General features: G+C 37.7%; 1 protein-coding gene across 4 annotated transcripts in view; it reads left to right on the top strand.

Annotated features, from left to right (window-relative positions):
• ltn1 (listerin E3 ubiquitin protein ligase 1) overlaps positions 1-16,938 on the top strand; it is a 99,390-nt gene that overhangs the window by 41,355 nt on the left and 41,097 nt on the right. Inside the window, exons 14-17 of one of the 4 annotated variants that reach the window (XM_052015152.1) lie at positions 3,561-3,714; positions 6,982-7,135; positions 7,536-7,611; positions 13,279-13,432. In XM_052015152.1, coding sequence (XP_051871112.1) covers positions 3,561-3,714; positions 6,982-7,135; positions 7,536-7,611; positions 13,279-13,432 — 538 coding nt within the window. Of the gene's footprint in view, positions 1-3,560; positions 3,715-6,981; positions 7,136-7,397; positions 7,612-13,278; positions 13,433-16,938 lie in introns of all 4 variants that reach the window. The other 3 variants (XM_052015153.1, XM_052015149.1, XM_052015150.1) reach the window with 3 other exon arrangements.

The raw sequence follows: 16,938 nt of genomic DNA, 5'->3' as shown, positions 1-16,938 counted from the left end.
GACTCATCGTAGTCCATCTGAAGCAGTTCAGCATCAAATATATAAGCATCAAAAACAGAACTCATACTTGTGTTAGCCCCATCTGCAAATACATAGAATATGCTCTAAAATCTACAACTAAGGTGTTAATGAACATAGTAAAGAGATGCTGTCCTGCATGTAGAATAACAAGCTCATAATAAACAAATATGACCTAAGTGCATTCATAAATTAAATTTGTGGTAAAAAGAAAAACATATCGGTAGAAATTATGAAGGGAAAAAAAAGAGTTAAGAGTTTACTGGGACTAATGCGTTTACATTCATACAAATGATCTGCTTGTTGGTGGCAAATCAAGGATGTATTGCCTATCCTGAAGTTGTCCTTGAGAGACTAGTGATGAGCTAGCCTCTTAAACCACTACAACCCATAGAGTGAAGTTATTTGCATCATGCTGTTAGTTCGGGAATTCCAGAATTTTGACCCAATAACAAAGGAGTGGTAATTGTACCATTTCTAACCAGAAAAAGACTTTGGAGGTAATGGTGTTGTTTCCTTGTGTCTGCTGCCCTTTTTCTGCTTACAGAGTACTTCCAAAGAATGCATGGCAAATAGCTGCAATGTATTTTATCCATGGTCCACATTGTCGTCTTGCTACACCTATGGTGGAGGGAATGAATGCTTAAATATGTGAAGGCTTGCCAATCAAACAAATTGCCTTGCTTTGGATGGTTTCAATCTTGAGTGCCAAGCCTACTCTTTCATAGTCCTCCTTGAATGAGGACTGGTCCCCGTGATTGCAATAGTAGAGTGAAGGATTTTCTGGGCCAAGAAGTTACAAATTATGATAGATTACATATCTATTGCTTTTGTTACCCCATGGGGCCATCTAAATTTTCAAGTTCATTTAGTATAATGGTGATGCCACCCAACTCTGTTCAGAGTCTCCTTGATGTGAAGATAGGATTTTGTATCCACAATAACTGGATGCTAGACACTTTTATCAAAACAGTCATGGGTTGATAAATTTGCAACATTAGGTTGGTAAGGGCAAGCATGTAGGTTTATACGACATATTGATTGTCTCACCATTTCCTACGACTAATTTTGCAACTCTCTCCTTTTGTATTCTGCCACCGAGATTAGAAGTGGTTCCACTGAACTATTCTTGGTCAAGCACATTGACCAAGTGCAATACTTTTCCGAGTGCACTACTTATCATTTGAGGGTGGATGATAGGTAGTAATTGGTAGATTTTCTACTTATATTTTATATGGTGGCATGGAAATTCATAAGTCCATAGTCAAAATCCATGTTCCCAAGTGCTATTCCCCCTCCACTCAACTGTTACCACTGTGTGACTATTTCTGGTGGGTGTCTCTTGGCGATGGTACTGGACAAAATTAGGAATGGTAATGGTGGTTTCTAGGATATTGGCTGAAAGGTAGGATGCTGTGAATGTGATGAGGTTGTTGCTTGACTAGTCCACACAACAGCCCTCTGAATTTTGGCACATTCTTAGCTGTCAGTGAAGACAATTTTGGAGGGTTGTTTTTTTCTCATTGTTGAATTCAGCACCTAATATTGTCAGTCTGATGTTATCTGTTTACTAAGAGTTGACCATATTTAAATATGTGATAAGGATTACCAGAGGAATAGGGAGACAAAAATAGCTTTGTCTGTATAAAATAGATGTAATGGAAGAGGTTGGTCAATTTGAATGAAAGCTACAAGATTCAGATGGGATCTAAGCTAAGGATGAGCACATGTTAGTAAACATACTGAATGTCTAACTGTAGACGTTCACAAAGGAAGATACGGGCAGCATTCTGTTCATGTACGAAGATACTAACAAGTAAAATAATTGTTAGTGAAATGGAAGTTTTTTTAGTGGGCTATGTTGACTAAAACAAATAAATCCCAATGGAATTTTTTTTTATATAAAAGAAACTATTGAGATATTTGTGGAGCACTGTTGATCAATACAAGGGAATACTCGAGAGGTACCAATGAAGTTGAAATAGTCTCTTGTGTTCAAAAAGACTGATGATGGAGACGGAAGCAACTCGAACCTGTTAGACTTGCTTTTACTGTGCTAAAATGAAATTATTTAGGCTTGATTAATTGAATAGTAATAAATAATTTATAGGCAGCATGGATCTAGAAGAGAACGACCTTGCTTGATGAATAACCTTGATTTCTGCGGGAATAGTAAAATCACATCTGGAATGCAATAAGCATTATGATGTGATGTACTTCTGGAATAGTGTTTATTTTTTAATCAAGTTAAGCATATTCAGGGCAAAACCTAAATGTAGAGAATGTTAACTGAAGAGTGATAAACAATGAGTACTCATTGGAGGGTTTATAGATGTAGAATAGGAAGATCTGCAGAGAGTCAGCTGATCATTCCCACTCTTTCCTCATTTGCCTGTAATATTTTTCCTTATAAAGTTTTTATCGAAGGTTAAGTCAGAGCTGGCCCAGCGCAGTGCCGTAGGCCTCAGAATTGGATCCTGATTGTCTTTTAGCAACATAATCTAGCTTCAGAAATTCAGTTCACAATGGTAAGCATGCACATATCAGACCAGGAGAGACAATGGAATCAGAAAAAATAGTTCACAATGAGCTGGGAAAGATAATATAAATGAGTCGAGCAAAACAGATTACATTGGTTAACAAGAAAGTCAATGTGACACACAGGGAGAGTTTGCAGACTTTTGAGCTGTGCAAGATATGGTTAACAACAGTCCTGTTCGTGTCCAACTTTCTAAGATCCGAGTAAAACAATATTAGTGGGTTTCCAGAAATCTTATTTTTCACTGTTAATGCTGTTTAAGATGACTTGGACTTCTTATTGCATTTTTAAAATTCCAATTGATAGTATAAACAACTGAACCCTGGCACTGCGAGAAGTTTTCTTCCAAATTTATAGTTTCTATAGCTTCAGAAACATGATCTGGTTCAATAAGTGTACTAATTAGATTGGTTCACCAATTTAATTGGACTTTGCCTATCAAAGGCATATTTACAGATAACTCATCTATGTAACAAACATTAATAAGGATTGTTACCAGAAAAAAGTAATAGTGCTATATTTTCCACTTAAAAAGAAAAAAAACAGCATATTCATTCCCCCTCTGTCTTTCTGATAACTAGTCAAGTTTTCAGAATACAAAGCCTGTGAACTTTCACCTCAATGGAGATCCTGTTAAATCCAGTTTTAAATTTGCAATGTCTTTCTGGTTTAGCAAAATGATGGGCAATTGTACTTTATTCCTCGCACCTATATATAAAGTTCATGCTGTACTGTAACTTTTACATTGCTCATTTGATTAACATTTATACACTAAATGTACACCTGTATAAGACTTCAACCTGTGGCTTTCTCTAAAATCTTACCCATACACTTCTGAGATAGAAAAGCAAGTCTTGAGGAATTCACTTTTAGATAGCCATTTGCTGTGTCATTTGTGTAAACTATCATTTTAGAAGAAAAGTTCCCAAATCTCAGAACAAACACAAATGACTGCAGGATATTGAAGCATTTTAATTTACGATTCTTTTTGTTTCTCTTTTAGATGCTGCTTTGCATAAACTAAAGCAGACTTGGTTGCTGGGATTAACTTCATTAATCAAGCACCAAGAAGGACATTTAAGAAAATATGGTTTCTTTCATAGCTCTGCAGCATGGTTGAAAAGTCAGGTACAAACATCAACGCTGGATGTAAAAAGGTATTATTGTAACAAACAGTATTCCTTTTCACTTGCATTTACCTCATTTAAGAATCTAAGCCATAAACAGCTTATCAAATTTAACTGTTGTGTAAAGCTATGTATGCCTGATCCTATATGCATGTGTAAGATATTACTTTCTGAAATAAATGTGAAACAAAGCATTACAGTATGCTTTATTTGGGACAATTCTGGTTGTTGTTCATGAAATCATATTCATGTGAATTATGTACAGAAATCCGGCTGTAGTATGACGATAAGGATGTTGCCCACAGCTATGCAATTATTTTATTGCGTGCAAATATTTTGTTGTAAAAAGAATTATCAGCTAGCAAATGTATTGTTTAATATTCAAATTATCCAAAACTGTAAATTGAATATTAAGTGTTTAGCATAAGATATTTTAAATTATAGTTATTTATATAATTAAAGAAATGGGTAATCCAGTGCTTTAGATACTAATTTTGAGAGATTTGGCTTCAAAAGGTAGTCTCTGGTGACATGTTACAATATATTTTAAATTAATGAAGGCGAATGAAAGGAGCAATAAATATTAGTAGAAGCAATATGTTGACCCCAAAGAAAAGAAGGGACTGACTTGCAAATGAAAGCACTTCAAAGGTTGAATTAAAGCTACATCAATTAAAGTTTCAGAAGTAAATCAGTGTGGCCATCTCTTGTGGAAAAAGGTGGGTGTGGCCAACTAAATTAAGTGAAAGGAAAAATGCTTTAAATTTTTTTTAATAAGTTGGAGGGATAAAAGCAAATATTAATCTATTTATTACAAATATAATTTGTTAATATGTTCTTTTTAATACAAATTCTTTGAATACTGCAATGGGTAATTAAGTCATTGGTGGCATTTATTCTAACGGTCTTTAGTGGATTTAAACAGTTGTTTTAACTCTTGGGTCCTGGAGGTGTAGTAACAATGTTAAAATAGGTATATTTTGTTTTTGAATTGATGAAGCTGTGCATCCTTTCATTCAACCAATGTCAGTGAGGTTTGAATGGCTGTAATAACTAGCTGACATTTAAATCCACTGATATTCAGACATCTATGCATTCTGTTGACATTCTATTCTTTTGATTTCACGACCTTAAAATTATCTCTAAAGTTTTCATTATATTTCTTTTTTCTTTTGTATCTTTGTTGATATATTCATCCATAATGGCCTGAAACTGAGTTGGTCATTTGATTAAACAACAGTAATTAAGTTTTGATGTTATGAATGGTGATCGTTATTTGTTGCTCTTGTTATCTTTCTAAATTCTGATCTCAGCTCCTCAAAAAAGCCTTTCACCAAACTATAAACCTGATTTTCATTGTACAGATGTCCTTTTCTATTATCTTAAAGTGTATAATAGTCATTGTTTCCTTGATATTCCCCTACTTATTTGCTCTGGTTAATTGCCCATTATTAGTTCAAACAGCAAATGGACTTTTTGGACACTTTGCATATTGGATTCGAAAGGAGTTCTGTATACTTTGTAGGAACACCAGTTCCTTATCCCCTTCAGCTTTCTTTTCTATTTAATTAATATTGGTCGTTAAAAATCCCCCATAATTTTTTTTTTACTTATTTCTCTAATTTGTTTGAGTACTTCCCTCCATTTATCTTTCACTAATGGGTTGTTTGTAGACCACACCTATGCCTATTAATGTGAATGATCCAGCTCCCACTAAATCTCTGTACTCTATTCGTCTAAGTTTCTTAGCATGTCTTAACCTCCTAGCTGTTTTAAATCTTTTTAGTCTATTTCCTGCAATTCTTGTAGCATTAAGAATCCCCTTGTCACGTATCTTCAATGACTATCACCATGATACCAGGTCCATCTTTGTCTCATTTCTGTCACTTTGATAAATTGACCAAGCTATCTTCATTTGATGCTGCAACTGCATTTGTCCTTTCATGATTATACTCTTTGTTCCACAAGTAACACATCCATAACCCTATCTTCTCAATGAAGTGCCACATTGTTAGGTCTGGCATTCCTCTGGCATCAGTTTTTAATGGATGATGCATTCTCATCCCTATACTGTGCAGTATGTATTCTGATGACTCTCTTCTCCACATCTGAGTTACTTCTTTTCACCTCTTTCCATCTTATGCTGTTAAACCACCTGTGTGATGTTTGGCTGTAGATTAATCTGAAAACTTTTTTTTAATCGCCAGGCTTAATTTCTCTAATGTCTGCATTGTCCTCATATGTCTTCAGTTCCTACAAACTCCAAATCATTCAAGTCAAATACTATTAGTGTTAAATCCTAAAGTTAGCCCATCAACAGTATCCTTCTGTCCTCCTGTGGATGAAATGTGAAATACTCTGACATTCTCACCCCATTCTTCTACAATCTCACCCCATTCCTTCTCTGCAACACTTTTGAGCTATGAGTTAGTTCCTCTTATATCTTCTGGTACCCTTAACTCTTGCATCCTATTTGCCACTCTTGGTCGGATTCTGTAATTTCCTTGTTCTTATTTTTGCAATTGTGTCTTTAACTCCCTATGCCTTTACTGCAGTTCCTCATCCTCCTCCTCTGAAGCTTTGTGGAATTGTTTTCTTTTATGAAGGCTAATGTACATAGAAATTTGTATCAATCACCTAACCATATAGCTTAGCATAATGGGTATACTTGCATAAAAGTTATAAATATTTTGCCACCAGAATGCTTATGAATAATCCGACTGTTTTGAACTACTATTTTGTATTTAAAATTATTTTCCTAGTTGTCACACAAACACAGGAAAATAGGAGCAGGAGTAGGCCATAGGTCTGCTCCGCCATTCAATATGATCATGACTGATCGACCCAGGCCTCAGTGCCTCCTCTGTCAGATCCCCATAGTTTTTAATTCCCCTGATCTTTCAAAAATGTATCTATCTTCTCTCTAAGTACTTCTATTGAGCTAGCCTCCATAACTCTCTGGGCAGTAATTCACTACCTATTATGAAAAGAAATTTCTCTGTAACTCTACATACATTACCTGTTTCCTATTTTCAGTCAAATAACCAAATTGCCATCAATTCCATGTGTCATTCAATCTAAGTAATATACCATATGAAATTCTAAAATTTAGATGGCATGAGTAACTCAATCTGAATGGAATCTGGAAAATTGCCTGAATTAAAAGATTATTGAACTGGCTTTTTTTTTTACCCATGATCAATATCATGTCATAGTTTCTGTTTATTCATAATTGCTTTATTTAAGAATTAATTGTGGAGATGAGCAGCATTAACTTCAGTTATTTCTCTTATAAAGTCTGCAGGTGCTTCTTTCCTGTGTTCATACTTTGCTTGATAAAATTCTGAAAGGAACTCAACCTCAGTCACTCAGTCATCTCAAAATATTAGTTGAATGTATGGCTCCAGACCATTCTGAGTGGGAAAATCTGAGGCAGAAGCTTGCTTCTCAGGTAAAATCTAATATTCAGCCCAAGATATAAACTTGCAATGGTTTTTTTAACATGTGCTTTTTTTGGATCATTCTGTTAACGTTGTCTACATTTTTATTAATTGAAAACGTAGCTTTAACCAAGAATGAAAAATTATCTTGTCTATTTGCAGTAACTGGTTTTGTGTTCTAATATATAATTAAAATTTAGGTATATTTCTTGATAATATCTAAAAGCTTAATGCTAAAAAGCTTTAAAACTTCAATGTGTACTTTATTCACAGTGGCTGAGTAAAGCATTGCTGAAAGAACAAATAAGTCTGAACAGGGATGTGTTGTACACTGGCACTAACATTTACTCTTCTGACAAGATACCGAATCATTTGTGTACTGCAACTTTATTATGCCTCGTGCAATTGCAGATATTGGAAGGCAATATCTTTTTTGAACAGAAGGAGATTCACTCAGTCACGCCCATATCACAAAGTAAGTTTGTATGTAAGTATAATTAAATGCTGTTGTGCTCTTTGATAATTCATCAGAATCTTAAGTATATTAATTAAAATGAGCTTAAATACATGTGGAAAAGCTACAGTCCAGAAGGTTAAGAAAATGCCTTGATATTTGCAATAAGACAACCTGAAGAGCTTATGGAGTGATACTGCAGTATTAAAACTGGTTAAGTTTTAATACTACAGTACTGGAGTTGATTACAATCAACCACTTCTTTATAAAAAGAAGTGCAGTTTAAAATGAAGGAAAATGAAAATATATGTTTTAACGGTCCAATGGAATAGCTTTTTTAAGTATTTATGCTTAATATTTAAAATACATTCTAATAGATTAGTACCCTTCAATCTCTTTACTGAATATATCACAGATTTTCATATTGTCAAAGCCACTTTTATTTACTGATCAAATCAAAATTTATTAACAGAATTTGAAAGCCATCCTAATGCAGAAATTCCAATATCCTGAAATCTCACAATTCAACTTGATATTTGTTTTGCCTTCATGTCTGTCTTCCTAAACTAGACAGAATTATAAACTTCATCTTGTGCAATAATGTCAGGAAGAAACTTGTCATTGTAAATTTAATTCTAAACCGTTAACATGCCACATTGGAGGTAAAATAAAAATTCTGTTCATCCTCTGTTCATGACTCTTAGACACATGAATGATAGAAGAATAGGGGGCTATGTGGGAGGAAAGGGTTAGATAGATCTTAAAGCAGGATAAAATGTCAGCACAACATTGTGGGCCGCAGGGCCTGTACTGTGCTGTAGTGTTATATGTTCAATCATCTTCACTCATCTTTAGTTAATCCATGCTGTCTTTGGTTGACCCCATATTTCTAGATGTATGTTAATATTGGAATAAATTGTGTGTTAAACTCCTGTGAGAAACAGTCAATCGAGCAAATAAATCATTGTTGCAGTTCCTGCCTAAACAACTGTGACAGATAAGATCTCAAATATTTTTAATGAACTCCTGGTCTTGGCAAACTAAAATCAAGTCAAATGAACTGAAACAAAATACAGTAGGTTAAATGAAATTATCAATGCTTCTGTCCAAATTTACCTCCTTGATTCTAAACCCTGCACTCACTCTACCTAGTGCATTTGACTGATTTCTCACAGCTGGGGACTGATCTAGCTGCTCGCATCATATTTCTGTTACCTAATCTCCTTGTAAGCTTCACATACTTATGGTAACTTTATAATAAAATAATCAATGTTTATTATTCATGCATGAACCTTGGCTTTAAGTGTCAATAGGCTATGCCATACAGCTTCATCTCACCTGTGATTTATAAAATTGCAGGAGTAAAGACATTTGCACATCGTATCTCAAGATATTGAGATTTATTGCAATCCTCCTAATACAGTTTAAATCCCCTGACTTTTATGACATCAGCTATTTCTTGAATTACATTGAGAAGCTTCTAAATTTCTATATATCATTGAAAACTCAATGAACTTTTTCTTTTTCATCGTTACATCTCACCAGACGTGTCAGATAGCTAATATTATCATTTGATTTTACTTCTCACAGTGATGGCTCATATTAATTAATTGTTTTACAAGATATATATTTGTAATAATTAATAGAATTTGAAAAAGCTTCATAGGATTTAAAATCTATGTATAATGTCAGAAGAAATAAGTCATCCAAGTCTGTAGTTCTAGCTAATAGAGTTATAGAGCAGTACAGCACAGAAACAGGCCCTTCGGCCCATTATGCATGCCGGCCTAGTTTTCTGCCTAGTCCCATCTACCTGCACCCAGACCATAGCCCACCATACCTCTCTCATCCACGCACCTATCCAAACTTCCCTTCAGTGTTACAATTGAACTCGCATCCAACACTTCAGCTGGTAGTTCATTCACACTCGCACCACCCTGAGTGAAGTAGTTTCCCCTCAGATTCCCCTTAAATATTTCACCTTTTACCCAAACCTATGACCTCTAGTTCTAGTCTCACCCAACCTGAGGGGAAAAAGCCTGCATGCATTCACCCTAGCTATACCACCCCCCCCCCCCCCCCCCCCCCATAATTTTGTATACGTCTATAAGATCTCCCCTCACTCTCCTGCGCTCCAGGGAATAAAGTCCTAACCTATTCAACTTTCCCTATCACTCAATCTCTATCCCAATGCATGGCTGCCAGGTCCCTTCTGATGCCCTCAAAATTGGCCTTCCTCCAGTTTAGAATCTTATCCCTAGGACCAGTCCTATCCTTCACCATAATTATCTTGAAACTGATGGAATTATGATCACTAGATCCAAAGTGTCCCCCTACACTCACTTTGGTCACCTGCGCTGTCTTGTTCCCTCAGAGGAGATCCAGTATCACACTCTCTCGTGTTGTGACCTCTACGTATTGATCAAGGAAACTTTCCTGAACATAGTTGACAAACTGGATCCCATCCAGTCCTTTTAGAGTATGGGAGTCCCAGTCAATATGTGGAAAATTAAAATCACCTACTATCACAACTTTATATTTCCTACAACTGTCTGCTATCTGTCTACAAATTTACTCTTCTAAATCCCACTGACTATTGGGAGGTCTATAATATAGTCCCATTAATGTGGTCATCCATTTTTTATTCCTCTGTTCCACCCAAATTGCTTGGTAGTCCAATATGTCCTCCAGTATGTCCTTTCTGAGCACTGCTGTGACATTTTCCCTGATGAGTAATGCCACCCCTCCCCCTTTAATACCTCCCCCTCTATCATGTCTAAAACAACAGAACCCTAGAATATTGAGCTGCCAGCCCTGCCCCTCCTGCAACCAAGTCTCACTAATGGCTACAACATCATAATTCCATGTACGGATCCATGCTCTAAGTTTATCTGCGTTACCTACAATACTCCTTGCATTGAAATAGACACAACTCAGAACATTTGTCCCACCATGTTCAATCTTTCTGTTTCCATTTTTGCTTGTAGTCTTAACATCTGCTTTTCCCACAGCCTCTCTACTAGCTGCCCTGCCACTCTGTTTCCCTCCCCCCCAATACTCTAGTTTAAACCCCCCTGAGTAGCAAATGATACTAAGCAGAAAAAGTGTGTTTTTGAATAGATTTTCTGCTGTTCTAGAATCATCTTTAAAGTACTGATTTAAAAATGCATGATCTTTTGAATGGTGATCGTGCAGAGTCAAGATCTCCTTTCTTTTATTTATGTACATTTGTCTATATTCGTTTCTTCATTTCAACATGTGTGGAACAGTGATATGAAAATTAGCAGGTTCTACAGCAACCTTATCAGATATGCCCTTTTAAAACTGGATTAAGTTATTCCACTGTGTAATTCCTATCGTATTATAGTACTTCACGTGTTTTATTATTTTCTTTTGTCTGCTTCCTTGCGGCTCATGCTGTTTTTCTAAGCAAGAAACTCATGTAAACAGTACCACATCCATTTTAATACTATGAGTACACAATGAGCTCTATAACAGATTTTGCAGTTGAGGCTTGAAAAATAAACAAGTTCCATGTTTTCTTTGACAGAATCCTAATGACCCTGGTGTACCATGCCTCAGATGGTGATCCTGTAGTGTAGGTTTCCCAATGGTTATTGCAGCAGATTTTAAGGATTAATCCTGCTATCTGTGGGATTTTGTAGGCCACTGGCCAAAAACCTTCCCTAAACAAATGTGCCTAACATCTGGCACCACACAAGTGGCCTTATTCCACAGGCTTCTTTTAATTTTAGGCATTGGCACAAGATTTCATGAGACCTCTTCCTCATCCAGTGATTTAACCATCAGTCCTACCTATCATCATTTCTGATGTTAGTAATTGATGGAATGGAGAAGATGTGAGCATTAATTTAAATTCACTGATTCAAAGCTTGTGGTAGCAGGGATATAAATATATGGGTTCTGGTAAAGGGCTGCATGTAGTGCCCACCTCTGTGGAGTGTGGACTTTGGTGAGTAAACAGGTGATTTCATTTTAAGTATATATTTCCATAATTTACTGTTGGATTTTCTTAACAGTTTTAGTTTTCACTTGCAGTGGTAAGCATGTAATAAAACTTGAAAAGGTATCAAGCAAACCGCCAGTCTCCAGAGTAAGTAAGCAGCTAAAACTGGTTAAGTTACTGTAGGTGGATTCAACATTTGTGGTAGCTGGGAATATAAATCTAGGGGTTTATATTTCCAGGACTTTGAGGCAAGGGCAAAGATGCAGTTTTATATTTTAAAAAAATTAAATGAGCTAAATAATTCTGGTTTCTGCCCAGTGAGATAATCCAAGCAGAAAGACATATGGAAGGGCACATGGAACCAGTGAAGTACACATTCCCTTGCTGTGTGCTTCCTGCATCTGAACAACCATGAGTGTTGGCTGTGTTGTCAGCTAAAGGAGATGGAACAACTGTTGACATCACTTAAATCCATCAGCGAGGCTGTGTGTTTAGAAAGTGGCATATTTAAAAAGCTGGTGACCTGCAGTTTGAGAGCACAGTCAGAGGGGTAATGAATGACAGCTAGACACAAAAAAAGGAGTAAGAAATTAATTTGGGAGACCCCAACTATATCCTGCTCTCTAACTAGTATTCAGTTCTGAATACTGAAGGGTCAGAGGGTTTCATTGGGTGGTATAACCAGAGTCTAAGCCAAAAGATCATGGCAGGCTCAGCAGAATAGGGAGATATTGGAAAGTCAAATAGTTACAGAGGATTTGATCATTGATGTGATTCTAGGATGATATGTTGTTTTTCTGGTGGCAAGGTCAAGGATATCATTGGGTAGCCACAGACCATTCTGGGGAACAAAGGTGAACATTCACATGATGTGGTCCATATTGGTACCAACAACATGGATAGAGAAAGAAAATTGCATACAACACTAGTAAGACCACAGCTTGAGTATTGCATACAATTCTGGTAACTGATTAGAGGAAAGATGTGATTGCACTGGCGATTATGCAGAGGAGATGTATGAAGGTGTTTCTAGGGCTAGAAAATTATACCTTTTGAGGATAGACTGGATAGGTTATTGTTTTCTTTAGAATGGGGGTGGCTAAGGGGAAACTTAATTGAGATGTATACAGTTATGAATATCCTAGGAAGAATAAATAGGAAAGACATATTTCCCGTAGCAGAGGCAGGGTGGTTCAAAAACCAGGGAGCATAGGGGCAAAGAAGTATCCTTCAACCAGAGGATGATAAGAAACTGAAATTCTCTGCTTGAAGAAATGGTAGAGGCAGAAGTTCTCATCACATGTAAACATTACATGGATGTGTGCTTGAAGAGAGAGGATCTGCAGGGCTACGCTTTTCTTGGCAGGAAAGTGGGAATATGTTGAGTAGTTCTTTTTCAATGGTCGTAGATGTGAAGGACCAAATGGTCTCCTTTGTTCTAAATTTTCTGATTTCTAACACTTCTGACATTAGAAGTTACTTGCTGTAAAATTATTTTTTGGGAGTTAGTAGATATAATATTGATGGATAACATTTATGTGTGTTTCATGCTAGATGTTGTTTGGCTTGTAATTTAGATTGGAGCTGATCTGATTTGGTTTATTGCTTCAAAAACTGTGATAGCATTATAACAATGATATAAAATCTTTTGTTTAAATTGAAAGATCTGTGGCCTGTTTTATTTTGCATAAAAATACATTAAAATGTTCCAATTTTGTTTATGATTTTGGTAGTTGCTGCAGAGATGTTCTACACTTTGCAGTGGTGTGAAGAAATGAAAGACTTGTGCCCAATGATTTCTAAATACCATGAATTACTACTTCAATTTGATATTATCCAGAGACTGAGGAAAGCTTGCAGCACATCATGTGAAACTCTCTTTAGCAGGTACTACGATTAATTTTATGACTAAACTAAGCATATATATTGTAACTCCTATAAATCCTTTCACTGCAATGCATAATGAAATCCAATGAATACCTTACCATTACAAGCACATAAGTTTAAGGGGAAAATTTATTCAATGCTATGAAATTGCTACAAAAGAGTAAAGGTGATAAACACATGTAAGCCGTGTAATAACCAGTGGGTCTACAAAAGAACCATTCTCAGTGCAAAGCTGGTTACAAACAAGGCCATATTTCTGCCCCAATGCTTTTCTCAGGCTGCCTTGTCACAACAGTGAATCTCACCTCCAACAAACTTCCCACAGGAATGGAGCTAATGGGCAGCTGTTTAACTTAAGGCAGCTACGCTTCAAAACCAAGTTAACCAAACTTCAATAGCTGAGCTGCGGTATGCAGACACCTACGTTTGCTGAAATCCAAGCCGTCAATGACACGTTTGTTGATTATATGAAAGGATGGATATAACACTTGGCATCTACATAACAACGGTTGTATACCAACAGCTGCTGTTGTATACCAATAACTGCTTCTACACTACACTGCCCTCCAATGTTAAAAGTTCATGTTGAGACACTGGCAAATGTAGGCAAATTCCCATATCTCGAGAGCCACCTCTTGGTTAAGGCAGACAACAATAATGACCCCCTTCTGTGTGCCAGCACAGCCTTTGGTTGATTGAGGAAAAGATATTTGTGCCTACTGGAAAAATACTATCAATGCTCTCTCTGTAAAATCCTTGAAATTTATTGGAATGACACGTAAACTGACGTCAGTGTCCTCTTCCAGGCCAACATCCTTAGTATTGAGGCCCTAGTTATACACATTTGGCTACGTTGGTCAGGCCACATTGTTCACCAAAATATTCCATGCTTTTGTCAGGGCAGTGATTACCAGGTAGACAAAGGAAAAGGTTAATGGATGTGCTTAAAGCCTCTTTGAAGAAATGCAACCTCCTCGCTGACTCCTGGGAATGGTGGGCCTTTGGTCACTCAAAATGAAGAAATATCATTTGGCATGGTATTGACAATATTGTGGCCTTGCATTTGAGAGAACAGAGAAGCCCTGTGTGAACATCAGAAGCAGTGGACCATTTCTTTAACTACCTACCCACTTGCCCCATCTGTGGGAGAGTCTGCAGTTCTCATATTTGCCACATTTAGCCATGTCAGAACCCACAAAACCATAGTGGATGTAGGTCATCTTCAATTCTGAAGAACTACCTAAGGAGAAGACATGCATGCAGAGGACCTAGAGAAGAAATAGTGTTACTTTTAAATGAATGTAAAACAAAAGAGAGAATTGAGGGCTGAGAGGGCAGGACTGGCAGCTCAATATTCTAGGATACAGATGTTACAGGCGTGACAGAGGTACAGGTAAGCAAGGAGGGGGTTTTGCCTTCTTGATAAGGGAGGACATAACAGCAGTACTTAGAGACGACATTCTTGGGGGATCGTCCAGTGAGGCCATATGGGTAGAACCTAGAAACAAGAAGGGGAGAGTCACCCTAGTGGGACTGTATTATGGACCCCCCCCCCCCCCCCCAGTAGTCAGCGGGAACTTGAGGAGCAGGTGTGTAGAGAAATTGCTCATAGTTGTAAGAATAATAGGGTTATATTAGTGGGAGAGTTTAAATTCCCTGGTATTGACTGGACTTCCCACAATATTAAGGGCCTGGACGGGGTGGAATTTGTGAAATGTGTCCAGGCAAGTTTCCTGGTCAATATATAGAGGGCCCTACTTGGGAGGGTGCAATACTGGATCTTCTCTTGGGGAACGAGGTAGGGCAGGTAACTGAAGTGGCAGTCAGGGAGCACTTTGGCTCAAGTGACCATAATTCTATTAGTTTTAAGATAGTGATGGAAAAGGATAGGACAGGCCCACAGGTTAGGGACCTAAACTGGAGCAGGGCTAATTTTGGGGGAATTAAGCAGGATCTAACTGAGGTTGATTGGGTGAGCCTGTTTAAAGGAAAAGGAATGAATGGCAAGTGGGAGGCTTTTAAGAGTGTGGTATCAAGAGTCCAGGAGCAGCATGTTCTTGATAGGGTGAAGGGTAAACCTGACAAGTTCAGGGAACTTTGGCTGACGAGAGATATTGAGGCTCTGGTCAAAAAAAAAGAAGGAAGCATACATTGTGTTCAGGAACGAGTGAATCCCTTGATGACAGTAAAAAGATTAAGAATACTCTTAAGAGGGAAATCAGGAGGGCAAAGAGAGGGGATGACCTAGATCTGGCAGGTAAGGTTAAGGAAAATCCCAAGAGGTTCTATAGTTATATTAAGAGTAAAAGGGTGGCCAAAAGAGAGAGTAGGTCCCCTTAGAGATCAGCAGGGCCGCCTATGTCTTGAACTGCAGAAGATGGGTGGGATTTTTTTACTGAATACTTCTCCTCAGTGTTTACTGAGGAGAAAATCATGGTTGCTTAAGAGATAAGGGAAACAAGTGGAGATGTTTTGGAGAACATTCATATTACCAGGGTGGAGGTATTTGTAGCCTTACAGCTCATTAAGGTGGATAAATCCCCTGGGCCTGACTGAGTGCATCCTAGAACTTTGTGGGAGGCTAGAGGAGAAATCGCAGAAGCTCTTAACGAGATTTTTGCTTCATTGTTAGCCACTAGTGAAGTTGCCAAAGACTGGAAGGTGGCTAATGCGGTTCCATTGTGTAAGAAACATAGCAAGGGCAAGCCAGGGAACTACAGGCCAGTCAGCCTGATGTTACCAGTGGGGAAGTTGCTGGAGGGAATTCTGAGGGACAGGGTCTACCAGCATTTGGATAGACAGAGTTTGATTAGGAGGAGTCAGCATAGCTTTGTGCGTGGAAAGTCATTCTTGACAAACCTCAAGAGTTTTTTGAAGAGGTAGCCAAAAAGGTAGATGAGGGTACGGCAGTGGATGTTGTCTATTTGGACTTTAGCAAGGCCTTCAGCAAGGTCCTGCATGGTAGGCTGGTCTGTAAGGTTAAGTCTCATGGAATCCAGGGAGAGCAAGTTAGGTGAATTCAAAATTACCTCAGAGGTAGGTAACAGAGGGTGGTGTTTGAAGGTTGTCTCTCAGAATGGAGGCCAGTGACTAGTGGTGTGCTGCAGGGGTCGGTGTTGGGACCCTTGTTATTCATTATTTATATAAATGATTTGGATGCGAATGAACAAGGCTTGATCAGCAAGTTTGCGGATGACATGAAATTAGGAGTGTTGTTGATAATGAAGAAGGTTATTGTAAATTACAGGGGGATTTTGATCAGTTAGGAAAGTAGGGAGAGGAGTGGCAATTGGATTTCAATACAGATAAGTGTGAGGTGGTGCATTTTGGAAAGTCAAACCAGCATAGGACTTGTACTGTGAATGGTAGGGCACTAGGGAGTAATGGAACAGAGGGACCTAGGAGTACAGGTGTATAGTTCGTTGAAAGTGGCGTCACGGATAGACGGTGGTGATAAAGGCGTTTGGCATGCTGGCCTTCATCAGTCAGGGCATTAAGTATAGGAG

Source organism: Pristis pectinata, chromosome 4, assembly GCF_009764475.1.
Source record: "Pristis pectinata isolate sPriPec2 chromosome 4, sPriPec2.1.pri, whole genome shotgun sequence".
Classification (NCBI taxonomy): domain Eukaryota; kingdom Metazoa; phylum Chordata; class Chondrichthyes; order Rhinopristiformes; family Pristidae; genus Pristis; species Pristis pectinata.
This window is presented reverse-complemented; position numbering and strand designations above follow the sequence as displayed.